At 41.7% G+C, this 13,326-nt stretch overlaps 1 protein-coding gene across 1 annotated transcript in view; it reads right to left on the bottom strand.

Moving 5' to 3' along the window:
• Positions 1-823: 823 nt before the first annotated feature.
• The window catches only part of PIWIL3 (piwi like RNA-mediated gene silencing 3), a 31,168-nt gene continuing 18,665 nt past the window's right edge, over positions 824-13,326 (bottom strand). The window contains exons 12-14 of the mRNA XM_026447493.2: positions 3,895-4,079; positions 2,006-2,078; positions 824-841 (exon numbers count right to left, since the gene is read on the bottom strand). Of these exons, the coding sequence (XP_026303278.2) occupies positions 824-841; positions 2,006-2,078; positions 3,895-4,079 (276 nt within the window). The remainder of the gene's footprint in view (positions 842-2,005; positions 2,079-3,894; positions 4,080-13,326) is intronic.

Here is a 13,326-nt window from a genome sequence, read left to right as displayed (position 1 = left end):
GCTGGGACTACAGGCGCCCACCACCTTGCCCGGCTAATTTTTTGTATTTTTTTAGTAGAGATGGGGTTTCACCGTGTTAGCCAGGATGGTCTCGATCTCCTGACCTCGTGATCCGCCCGTCTCGGCCTCTCAAAGTGCTGGGATTACAGGCTTGAGCCACCGCACCCGGCCTTATAAGTGATTTTTAATCCCTATTTTATTTATGGATCATTTCCAACTATTTGGGGCACACAAGATTGTGGACATGCTTCCCCCCATGCCATCTGACATAATGCCTTAAAATATTTAAGGGGATACCTTAAGAAATTGTTTCAAAAGGCAAATCTAGGATGAATAAATGAGTAAATGAGTAAAAGTGGGACAAGTTCTTCAAGAGGTAAAAGATCTTTAAAGAAAGTCCCACATTTGAAAAGGTAATCTTGAGCTTTTCAGGCAGATGCCAAATGAGCAAAGAAATTCCTGTTATGAGAATAAACTGGAATTCAAACAGCTGCCAAAGCCACTTTTACTCTGATTCTAATCCTAGAATAGGACGCTTTGCTGGTTCCCAATGCAGGCTTCTCTTACTGAGAGGGGGCCAAGAAAGAGAAGAATAAAACAGTGCTCAAGTAACAGGAAGCAACACATAACATTTAAGTCCAATAGGATTTCAAAACCCAGACATTACATTTCAGAATGCATATGGCTCATATAAGGTATTCTTCAGGGTATCCTACAAGGGTTCCCTAAGAGCAACTAAAAGAAGAAAGTCTAGGCTTTACGTAAAACACAATAGGAAAACATATTCTGGTTTCATGGTCAAGAAACAGACAGCTTCCCATCTCTACCCCTCAAGATCATCCTGGGGGAAGAAAGAAGATGAACTAGTGTAAAGAATCCAAGAAAGAAAAACATTTTGCTGTAGTGGCCGGGTGCGGTGGCTCACGCCTGTAATCCCAGCACTTTGGGAGGCCAAGGTGGACAGATCACAAGGTCAGGAGATCGGGACCATCCTGGCTAATACGGTGAAACCCCGTCTCTACTAAAAAATACAAAAAAGTAGCTGGGCGTGGTGGCAGGTGCCTGTAGTTCCAGCTACTTGGGAGGCTGAGGCAGGAGAATGGTGTGAACCCAGGAGGCGGAGCTTGCAGTGAGCCGAGATCTCACCACTGCACTCCAGTCTGGGTGACAGAGCAAGACTCTGTCTCAAAAAATAAGAAGAAGAAGAATTTGCCGTAATAATTCAGATAAAACATAATGACAACTTGGTCTAAGACACGGAATGGAAGAAAGGAAAGAACAGGCTTCCTAGAAAAATACCAGGCAAGAATTGCCAGGCACGGTGGCTCATGCCTGTAATCCTAGTACTTTGGGAGGCCAAGTCGGGTGGATCACTTGAGGTCAGGAGTTCGCGACCAGTCTGGCTAACATGGTGAAACCCCATCTCTACTAAAAATACAAAAATTAGCAGGGTGTGATAGTAGGCACCTGTAATCCCTACTCGGGAGGCTGAGGCAGGAGAATTGCTTGAACCGGGAGGTAGAGGTTACAGTGAGCTGAGATCACACCACCACTGCACTCCATCCTGGGCCACGGAGCAAGACTCTGTCTCAAACAAAAAAAAAAAAAAAGAAAGAAAGAAAAAGAAAAAGAAAAATACCAGGCAAGAAGAATAACACAGGCTAGAAGATCGTGATCACAGACTGGGCAGGTTATACCTGGGGATGAAAGTAATGAATGTGGTGATTGTTAATACCCACACTACTTTACATTTCTATGGTGTGTTTTTTCAAGTTAGGAGATTTTAAAAGTAATTACGAGTCCCCAAGCCTGAGAAAATTAGCTTAAGATTGTGATATTCAGGAATAGCTAAACCATGAGTTTGTATTCAGCTATATTATGCAGGTTAATCTGCTTTCACTGGTAAGTTCAGGAAGCCAACAACAACATTTTGAATTCTAAAATACTTATCAAAATGGTTTAGAACAATAACTAAAGACTGTACATGTATCAACTAGACACTTACCATCTGCAGTGTTGGTCTGGCATATTTCCGTAATGTGTCTATATAGGAGTTAGCATCCCCATCTACTTCAATCCTAAAAAATATAGCATTCATATTCAAAAGGTACTGACCAGTGAAACATGATAAACATCTCAGATAGCTAATTAAATATAAAGTAAGAGACGATAAAAAGGCAAGATATGCATTTCACTAGAAAGTACGTTTAAAAGAAAAAAGACAACCGGGCGCGGTGGCTCAAGCCTGTAATCCCAGCACTTTGGGAGGCCAAGACGGACGGATCCCGAGGTCAGGAGATCGAGACCATCCTGGCTAACACGGTGAAACCCCATCTCTACTAAAAAAAAAACACAAAAAACTAGCCGGGCAAGGTGGTGGGCGCCTGTAGTCCCAGCTACTAGGGAGGCTGAGGCAGGAGAATGGCATAAACCCAGGAGGTGGAGCTTGCAGTGAGCTGAGATCCGGCCACTGCACTCCAGCCTGGGCGACAGAACGAGACTCTGTCTCAAAAAAAAAAAAAAAAAAAAGACAGTAGACTTTCAGTTTCCGATTCTACTTGTAAGGAGCTTTGAGGTCACTACTCTGTCCTAACAAGTCAAACTCTAAACAGACTGAAAAAAATGAACAGTTCTCCTAGGATTTTCAAGAGCGGTGAGGACACAGGGCAAATCACTGCCTCCTATATTGAAGAGACAAATAAGCAAAACAGGGAGTCCTGGCTAGCTGGAGCAAAGACTCAAGAAACTTCCCAGGATAACAATTCCTGTGTCAGGTGACCTGAACTGTAACTGATGAATTACTGCAGGCTCAGCATGGACAACTGTGAGGGTTAAAAACTCCAGGTACACCCAGTCATAGGAGGTGCCCCACAATTTTGAGAGTTTTACCTCTAGGAGCTTGACCAGGTCCTCGCAATAAATACCAAAGGAGAATTGTTTAGTGCTTCCAGCAGGGAGAGGAGAAAATAAACTATTGTGAAATACACCAGGGCCCTGTGTTCCTAACAGGCCCTGCCCTCAGGAGATGCTACTTAACCAGAACCTAACCCTTTTTAAAAAAAAAGAAAATGTTTAGGTTCAGGGGTACACATGCAGGTTTGTTATACAGGTAACCTTGTGCCCTGAGGGTTTGTTCTACAGATTTTATCATCCAAGTAGGAAGCAAAAGAAGCCAAGGCTGAGAAGACTGCATAGTGTGAGTCTAACTAGATGACATTCTAAAAAGGCAAAACCGTGGAGATGGTAAAAAAAAAAAAAAAAAATGTGGTCCTCAGAGGTTGTGGTGCAAGTGGTAGGAGGTGGTAGAAAGGGATAATTAGGTGACGCACAGAAGACTTTTAGGGCAGTGACAGATACTCTGCATGAAACCAATGGTGGATGCAAGTCATATACATTTGTCCAAACCAGTAGAATGTACAACTCCAAGAGTGAACCCTACTGTAAACTACGGACTTTGGGTGATTATGATATTTCAATGTAGGCTCATCAGTTGCAACAAATGTACCACACTGGTAGGGGATGTTGATGGGGGAGGCTATGCATTATTGGGGGCAGGATATATATGAGAAGTCTCTGTAACTTCCTCTTAATTTTGCTGTAAACCTAAAACTGCTCTAGAAAGTTTAAGTTCAGTTTTTGGAAACATGACTGAGAATTCTTAATATTCTCCATCCATTCACATCAAGTTCTTAATTCTCATACCTTCTACAACATGTATCTTAATAGCCGTAAACCATATATTACAAAGTCTGTTTTAATATTTTTTGACTAGAGATTAGACTTTACAAACTTTTAAGGTTTTGATACAGTAACCAATTCCTACAATATTTTAGTTGTTACACTTTAAGATTGTTAACTGATTTTCAAATTGGAAGTAATTTCTGCTCTACTTACATTTCTGCTGGTTTCATAGTTATGCCCATGGGGGCTGTGACACTCTGTAGATGACTCTTTAAGGACATGGCTTCCCTGTGACTGCTCCTACTATGGAGTATGAGCCAACTATGTAGCGGCATTGCATTAAGTAACGGTAATTCTCTTATTTCTCTTGACCAGTCTCCTTGTGAATTGGCTTTAACCTGGAAAAGAATTATAAGACCTAGCATAAAACTTTAAAGATCAACTTATGTAAATCTGTGCTATCTCCTATTGAAATGTTACAATTATAAACTTGAACGGCCAATTTAGGTATTTTTTTCAATAAGATATAGGTTAACAGAACTGAATTCTATCCTAGGTGCAAAAAATTTTAATGGAGAGGCCATTGTGGGAGAGATGGCTCCAGAGCTTTAGGTTCTTATGTAGGCAAAGCAAAGCCCAATGTAAACAGTAAAGCAAAGCCAGAGACTTTACCAATCAGAAACTACCAGTTACCAACTAGGGTTCTTCCACTTAAATAGAGCAAATGTATTTTGTCCTATTTCACATCAGTCTATAAAAGCTCACTGCTCACACTGCTGCAGCAGAGCTCTCTGAACCCCTTCTGATTGAGTGCTGCACAATTTGTGAATCAGTCTTAGTGCAAATAAACTTAACTGTATTTGATGTGAAGTTTCTTTTGGAGCTTTTCGATGCTGTTAGACTCAGATTGGCTCGTGATACTGTTCTATCACAGCAAGTGCTCCCTAAAAATTTAGTCTTTTGGTGGGAACTTTATTCCAAGGAATGACACTTGAAACATTTAACCAAGGATAGAGTAAGATGGCCAAATAGAGGCCTCCACTGATCATCCCTACAAGAGGAACACTAAGTTTGACAAGTATCTGTACAAAGGAAGCACCTTCATAGGAACCAAACATCAGGTGAGCATTCAGTGTCTGGTTTTTACTTTCTATTGCTGAAAGAGTCACTGAAGGTGGGAAAAACAGTCTTGAATTGCTGACATCACCCTTCTCCCACCCCTGCATGGCACGGAGAATCTGTGCAGTTGGGAGAGGGAGAGCACAGCAACTGTGAGGCTTTGCGTTAAAATCAGCACTGCCCTGTCACAGCAGAAAGCAGACCTGCGCTGTACTCAGCTGATGGCCACCCATAGGGGGAACATTTGATTCTGGCCCTAGACAGAGGGGAATTGCCCATCCCAGTGGTCAGAGTTCGAGTTCTGGAAAGCCTCACCACCATGGGCTGGAGTGCTCTGTGGCCCTAAGTGAACCTGAGAAACAGTCTAGGCCACAAAAACTGCAATCCCTAGGCAAGTCCTAATGCTGATCTGAGCTCAGAGCTTGTAAACTGGGGCTGGAGGGGTAGGGGACGTGATCTACTGAGGCATCAGTCAGGGTAACTAAGAGAGTGCTTACATCACCCCAACCCAAGGCAGCACAGCTCAAAGCTCCAAAAAAGACCCCTTCTTTCTGCTTCAGGAGAAAAGAAGGAAGAGTGAAGACTTTGTCTTGTATCTTGGATACCAGCTCAGCTACAGTAGGATAGGACAAGAGTCAGGGTTGTGAGGCCCCCATTCTGGGCCCTAGCTCTTGGATGACATTTCTAGACATACCCTGGGCCAGAAGGGAAACCTGATGCTTTGAAGGGAAGGACCCAGCCCAGGCAAGATTCATCACCTACTGACTAAAGAGCCCTTGAGCTCTGAAGAACCAGCAATAATACCCAGGTAGAAAGTCTAGGGCCTTGAGTGGACTCAGATGCTGGTTTCAGGTGAGAACCAGCATATTCCCAGCTGTTGTGGCTATGGGGAGAGACTCCTGCTTGAGAAAAGTACAGGGAAAAGTAAAGGGGACTTTGCCTTGCACCTTAGGTACCAGCTCAGCCACAGTGGGGTAGAGCACCAAGCAGGCTTTTGGGGTCCCCAATCCCAGGACTTGGCTCATGGATGGCATTTCCGAACCTGCCTTGGGCCAAGGCGGAGCACGCTGCCCTGAAGGGTAATTCCTAGGCTTGGCAGCATTCACCACAAGCTGACTGAAGAGTCCATGGACCTTAAGGGAACATTGGTAGTAGCCTAGCAGTACTCCCTATGAGCCTGTGGTGGTGGTGGCCATGGGGTGAGGCTCCTCTATGTGTAGAAAGAGAAGGGGGCCGGGTGCAGTGGCTCACGCCGGGAATCCCAAGACTTTGGGAGGCCAAGGCGGGTGGATTGCTTGAGGTCAGAAGGTCTGGCCAACCTGGTGAAATCCCGTCTCTACTAGAAATTAGCTGGGGTGTGGTGGTGGGCGCCTGCAATCCCAGCTACTTGGGAGGCTGAGGCACAAGAATCGCTTGAACCCAGGAGGTGGAGGTTGCAGTGAGCCGAGATTGCACCACTGCACTCCAGCCTAGGCGACAGAGCAAGACTGTCTCAAAAAATAAATAAATAAAAAGAAAAGAAAAAAGAAAGGGAAGAGTGAGAAAGGTCTGCATCATGTGGTTTGAGTGCCAGCTCAGCCACAGTACAACAGAATACCAGGTAGGTTTCTATGATTTTTGACTCCAGTCCCTGACCCCTGAATGGCATCTCTGCACCTGCCCAGGGCCTGGGGGAACTTACTGCCCCTGAAGGGAAGGACACTAGTCTGGCTGCTTTGCCACTTGATTGCAGAGCCTTAGGACCTTGATCCAACACAGGTGGTAGCCTGGTAGTGGTCACAGTGGGCCTTGGGAAAGACCCAGTGCTGTGCTGGCTTCAGGTCTGATCCAGTGCAGTCCCACTGGTCGTCACCAGAGGGGTGCTTGTGTCACCCCAAACCCAGATCCAGGTGTCTCAGCACAGACAGAGACAGAAAGTAAGTGAACAAGACTCTCTGCTTGGTAATCCAGAAGTCTTCTGGATCATACCAAGATCACCAAAGTGATATCACTATGAATCTGCAAGAACCATAGTATTACTGTGCTTGGGATGTTCCTTGATGCAGATGTGACTTAGATCACAATACCCAAGTCCTTCTGAATACCTGGACAGCCTTCCCAAGGAAGATGAATACAAACAAGTCCGGATGGCGAAGACAATAATGAAAACCTAACTTTCAATGCCCAAACACTCATGAACTTCCCCAAGCATCAAGACCATCCAGGAGAACACGGACCTCAGCAAATGAACTCAATAAGACACAAGGCACCAATCCTGGAGAAATAGATATGTGACCTTTCAGACAATTCAAAATAGCTATTTTGAGGAAACTCAAATTCAAGATAACAGAGAATTGAGAATTCTAGTAGATGAATTCTACAAAGAGATGGAAATAATTAAAAATATTCAAGTAGAAATTCTGGAGTTGAAACATATAATTGACATATTGAAGAATACCTCAGAGTCTCTTAAGAGCAGAATTAAATCAAGCAGAAGAATTACTGAGCTCAAAGGCAGGCTGTTTGAAAATACATAAAGGAGATAAAAGAAAACACATATACCTAATGTAAATGATGAGTTACCAGGGGCAGGACACCAACATGGCACATGTATACATATGTAACAAACCTGCACATTGTGCACATGTACCCTAGAACTTAAAGTATCATAAAAAAAGAAAGAAAACACAGAAGCATGCCTACAAAATCTAGAAAATAGCCTCAAAAGGGCAAATCTAAGAGTACTGTCCTTATAGACGAGGTAAAGAAAGAGATAATGGTATAAAATTCACTCAAAGAGATAGCAAAACTTCCCAAACCTCAAGAAAGATATCAATATCTAAGTATAAGGTGGTTACAGTAGATTTAACCCAAAGACAACCACATCAAGGCATTTGATAATCAAACTCCCAAAGGTCAAGGATAAAGAAAGGATCCTAAAAGCAGCAAGAGAAAAATAACACAGAACGGAGCTCCAATACATCTGGCAGCAGACTTTTCAGTGGAAACCATACAGGCCAGGAGAGAGAATTTGAAGTGCTGAAGGAAAAAAAAAAATTACCCTAGAATAATATACCCAGTAAAAATATCCTTCAAACAGGAAGGAGAAAGACTTTTCCAGAAAAACAAAAGCTGAGGGATTTCAACACCAGATCTGCCCTATAAGAAACGCTAAAAGGGGTGCTTCAGTCAGAAAGAAAGGGATGTTGAGGAGCAATAGGAATTCATCTGAAGGTACAAAACTTACTGGTAATAGGAAGTGCACAGAAAAACACAGTATTATAACACTAATGGTGGTGTGTAAACTACTCTTAAGTAGAAATACTAAAAGGTGAACCAATCAAAAATAGCAACAACGTTAAGACATACAATAAGATATAAATAGAAACATAAGTTAAAAAGCAACAGGACATAAACAGGTCTCAAATTTAAGAAAATCAAAATTATATCAAGTACTCTCTCAGACCACAGTGGAGTAAAACTGGAAATCAACTTCAAAAGGAACACCCAAAAACCATGCAAATATATGGGAATTAGATAACCTGTTCTTGAATGATCACTGGGTTAACAATGAAATCAAGATGGAAATTTTAAAGATTTGAACTGAATGATAATAGTGACACAACCCTCAAAACCTTCAGGATATAGCAAAAGCAGTACTAAGAGGAAAGCTCATAGCATTACATGCCTACGTCAACAAGTCTGAAAGGGCACAAACAGACAATCCAAAGGTTACACCTCAAGGAACTAGACAAACAAGAAGAAACCAACCCCAAGCCCAGCAGAGGAAAAGAAATAATCAGCATCAGAATAGAACTAAACGAAATTGAAACAAAAAACCCACAATAGAGAAATGAAATAAAAAGTTGATTCTTTTAAAAGTTAAATAAAATTGGGCTGGGCGTGGTGGCTTATGCCTGTAATCCCTACACTTTGGGAGGCCGAGGCCGGTGAATCACACAGTCAGGAGTTCAAGACCAGCCTGGCCAAGATGGTGAAACCCCATCTCTACTTAAAATACAAAAATTAGCCAGGCATGGCCGGGCATGGTGGCTCACACCTGTAATCCCAGCACGTTGGGAGGCTGAGGCGGGCTGATCATGAGGTCAGGAGATCGAGACCATCTTGGCTAACACAGTGAAACCCCGTGTCTACTAAAAATACAAAAAAATTAGCCGGGTGTGGTGGCAGGCACCTGTAGTCCCAGCTACTCGGGAGGCTGACGGAGGAGAATGGTGTGAACCTGGGAGACAGAGCTTGCAGTGAGCTGAGATCGTGCCACTGCACTCCAGCCTATGGAACAGAGGGAGATTCCGTCTTAAAAAAAAAAAAAAAAAGACAAAGGAGTGGTGGCGGGTGCCTGTAATCCCAGCTACTCAGGAGGCTAAGGCAGAGAATTGGTTGAACCGGAGAGGCAGAGTTCGCAGTGAGCCGAGATCATGCGACCACTGCACTCCAACCTGGGCGACAGAGGGAGACTGTCTCAAAACAAAAATTCTAAAAGCTCAATTAGAAATGAAACTGGAGGCCGGGCGCAATGGCTCATGCCTTTAATCCCAGCACTTTGGGAGACCAAGGCAGGCGGATCATGAGGTCAGGAGATCAAGACCATCCTGGCTAACACGGTGAAACCCCATCTCTACTAAAAACACAAAAAATTAACTGGATGTGGTGGCGGGTGCCTGTAGTCCCAGTTACTCAGGAGGCTGAGTTAGAATGGCATGAATCTGGGAGGCAGAGCTTGCAGTGAACTGAGATCATGCCACTGCACTCTAGCCTGGGTAACAGAGTGAAACTCCATCTCAAAAAAAAAAAAAAAAAAAAAAAATCACACTGGAGATATTACAACGGATACCACAAAAATACAATAGATCATTCAAGGCTACTATGAACACCTTTACACACACAAACTGGAAAACCTAGAGGAGATGGATAAATTCCTGGAACTGGAAATATACAACCCTCCTAGATTAAACCAAGAAGAAACCGAAACTCTGAATAGGCCAATAACAAGCAGTGAGATTGAAATGGTAATATAAGATGCCACCAAAAAAGGTCCAGGACCAAATGGATTCACAGCTGAATTCTATCAGATACTCAAAGAAGAGTTGGTACCAGTCCTACTGAAACTATTCCAAAAGACAGAGAAAGAAGGAATCCTCCCTAAATCATTCTATGAAGCCAGTATCACCCTAATACCAAAACCAAGAAAGAAGAAAACAATAAAACAAAACTACAGATCAATATCCCTGGTGAACATAGATGTAAAAATTCTCACAAAATACTAGCTAAATGAATCCATCAGCATATCAAAAAGATAATCCACCATGATCAAGTGGGCTTCATACCAGGGATACAGGGATGGTTTACAACATGCAAGTCAATAAGTGTGATACACCACACAAACAGGATTAAAAACAAAAATCACATGATTATCTCAATAGATGCAGAAAAAGCATTTGATAAAATCCAGCATCACTTAATGATTAAAAATCTCATGGCTGGGCACGGTGACTCACGCCTGTAATCCCAGCACTTTGGGAGGCTGAGGTGGGCCAATCACGCAGTCAGGAGATCAAGACCATCCTGGCTAACACGGTGAAACCCAGTCTCTACTAAAAATTAGCCAGGCTTGGTGGCATGCACCTGTAGTCCCAGCTATTTGGGAGGCTGAGGCAGGAGAATCACTTGAACCTGGCAGGCAGAGGTTGTAGTGTGCTGAGATCCTGTCACTGCACTCCAGCCTGGGTGAGAGAGTGACACTTTGTCTCAAAAAAAAAAAAAAAACCCTCAGCAAAATCGGCATAGAAGGGACATACCTTAAGGTAATAAAAGCCATATGATATAAATAGAAACATAAGTTAAAAAGCAAAGGACACAAACAAGTCTCAAATTTAAGAAAAATCAAAATTATATCAAGTACTCTCTCAGACCACAGTGGAGTGAAACTGGAAATCAGCTCCAAAAGGAACACCCAAAACCATGTAAATACATGGAAATTAGATAACCTGCTTCTGAATGATCATTGGGTTAACAATGAAAAATTGAAAGCACTCCCCCACAAGAACTGGAACAAGACACTGATGCCCCCTTTCACCACTTCTATGAAACATAGTACTGGAAGTCCTAGCCAGAGCAATCAGACAGGAGAAAGAAATAAAGGACATCCAAATCAGCAAAGAGGAAGTCAACCTGTCGCTGTTTGCTGATGTTATGATTATATACCTAGAAAACCCTAAAGACTCATCCAACAAAGCTCCTAGATCTGAGAAGTTAATTCAGTGAACTTTCAGGATACGAAATTAATGTACACAAATCAGTAGCACTGCTATACATCAACAGCAACCAAGCTGAGAATCAAATCAAGAACTCCACCCCTTTTACAATAGCTGGCAAAAAAAAAAAAAGGAATATACCTAACCAAGGAGGTGAAAGACCTCTCTATAAAGAAAACTACAACACACTGCTGAAAGAAATCATAGGTGACACAAATGAAAACATATCCCATGCTCATGGATGGGTAGAATCAATATTGTGAAAATGACCATACTGCCAAAAGCAATCTACAAATTCAGTGCAATTCCCATCAAAATACCATCATCAATTCTTCATAGAACCCTAAAATTCATATGGAACCAAAAAAGAGCCCACATAGCCAAAGGAAGACTAAGCAATAACAAATCTGGAGGCATCACATTACTTGACTTCACACTATACTACAAGGCTATAGTCACCCAAACAACATGGTACTGGTATAAAAATAGACACATAGACCAATGGAACAGAATAGAGAACTCAGAAATAAAGCCAAATACTAGTAGCTAACTGGTCTTTGACAAAGCAAACAAAAACAAAGTGGGGAAAGGACAGCCTATTCAACACATGGTGCTGGGATAATTGGCAAGCCACATGTAGCAGAAAGAAACTGGATCTCATCTCTCACCTTATACAAACATCAACTCAAGATAGATCAAAGACTTATATCTAAGACCCGAAGCCATAAGAATTCTAGAAGATCACATCAGAAAAACTCTTCTAGACATTGGCTTATGCAAAGACTTTATGACCAAGAACCCAAAAGCAAATGCAACACAAAGATAAATCGATGGGACTTAAGTAAACTAAAACACTTATGCACAGCAAAAGAAATAATCAGCAAACAGACAACCCACAGAATGGGAGAAAATATTCCCAAACTATGCATATGACAAAGGACTGATATCCAGAATCTACAAGGAACTCAAATCAGCAAGAAAATAATCCCATCAAAAAATGGGCAAGGACATGAATAGACAGTTCTCAAAAGATATACAAATGGCCAACAAACATGAACAAATGTTCTAATGACCAGGGAAATGCAAATTAAAACCACAGTGCAATACCGCCTTACTCCTCCAACAATGGCAATAAAAAAAATCAAAAGAGATGTTGACATGGATGTGGCAAGAAGGGAACACTTTTATACTGCTGGTGGGAATGTAAACTAGTACAACCACTCTGGAAAACAGTGTAGAGATTTCTTAAAGGACTAAAAGATCTACCATTTGATCTAGCAATCCCACTACTAGGTATCTATCCAGAGGAAAAGTCATTATATGAAAAAGATACTTGCACATGCAAGTTTATAGCAGCACAGTTTGCAATCACAAAAATATAGAACCATCCCAAATGTCCAGTTAATGAGTAGATAAAGAAAATGTGGTGTACATTCACACTGTGGAATACTACTCAGCCATAAAAAGGGTTTGCAGCAATCTGGATGGAGTTGGAGACCATTATTCTAAATGCAGTAACTCAGGAATGGAAAATCAAACATTGTTATCTTCTCACTCATAAGTGGGAGCTAAACTATGAGGATGCAAAGGCGTAAGAATGATGCAATGGACTTTGGGGACTGCAGGGAAGGGTGGGAGGGGTAATGGATAAAACACTACATGTTGGGTACCGTGTATACTGCTCAGGTGATGGGTGCACCAAAAGTACAAATACCACTAGAACTTATCCATGTAACTACCTGTTCCACAAAAACCTATTGAAATAAAATTTAAAAAAAGAAAAGAAAAATATTTTAAAAAGCAAAGGACAAATTTAAAACAGAATTTATTCATTTTCTTTTTGCTTGTTTGCTTATGCAAGCAGTGTTGTTGGCACCTTAAAAGAAGGGGTTATAAGACAGGATTTGCAAGCCTTGTGGGAACTTCAAAAATATGCAATGGATACACAAAACAAACAAGCCATATCAAACTAGAGAAAATCACCTTCACTAAAAGGAAGGCAGGAAAGAAAGGAGGAAGAGACCAGAAAACCAGAAAACACATAACAAAATGGCAGGAGTAAATCCTTACTTCTCAATAATAACATTGAATGTAAATGGACTAAACTCTAATTGAAAGAGTGACTGAATGAATTAAAAAAATAGATCTGCCTGCAAAAAACACTTAACCTATAAAGACTCACATAGACTGAAAATAAAGGCATGAAAAAGCACACACAAAAGAAAAAACAGGAATAGCTATACTTAGACAAAATAGATTTCAAGACAAAAAC

This window comes from Piliocolobus tephrosceles, chromosome 19 (genome assembly GCF_002776525.5).
Source record: "Piliocolobus tephrosceles isolate RC106 chromosome 19, ASM277652v3, whole genome shotgun sequence".
NCBI classification, from domain to species: Eukaryota; Metazoa; Chordata; class Mammalia; order Primates; family Cercopithecidae; genus Piliocolobus; species Piliocolobus tephrosceles.
This window is presented reverse-complemented; position numbering and strand designations above follow the sequence as displayed.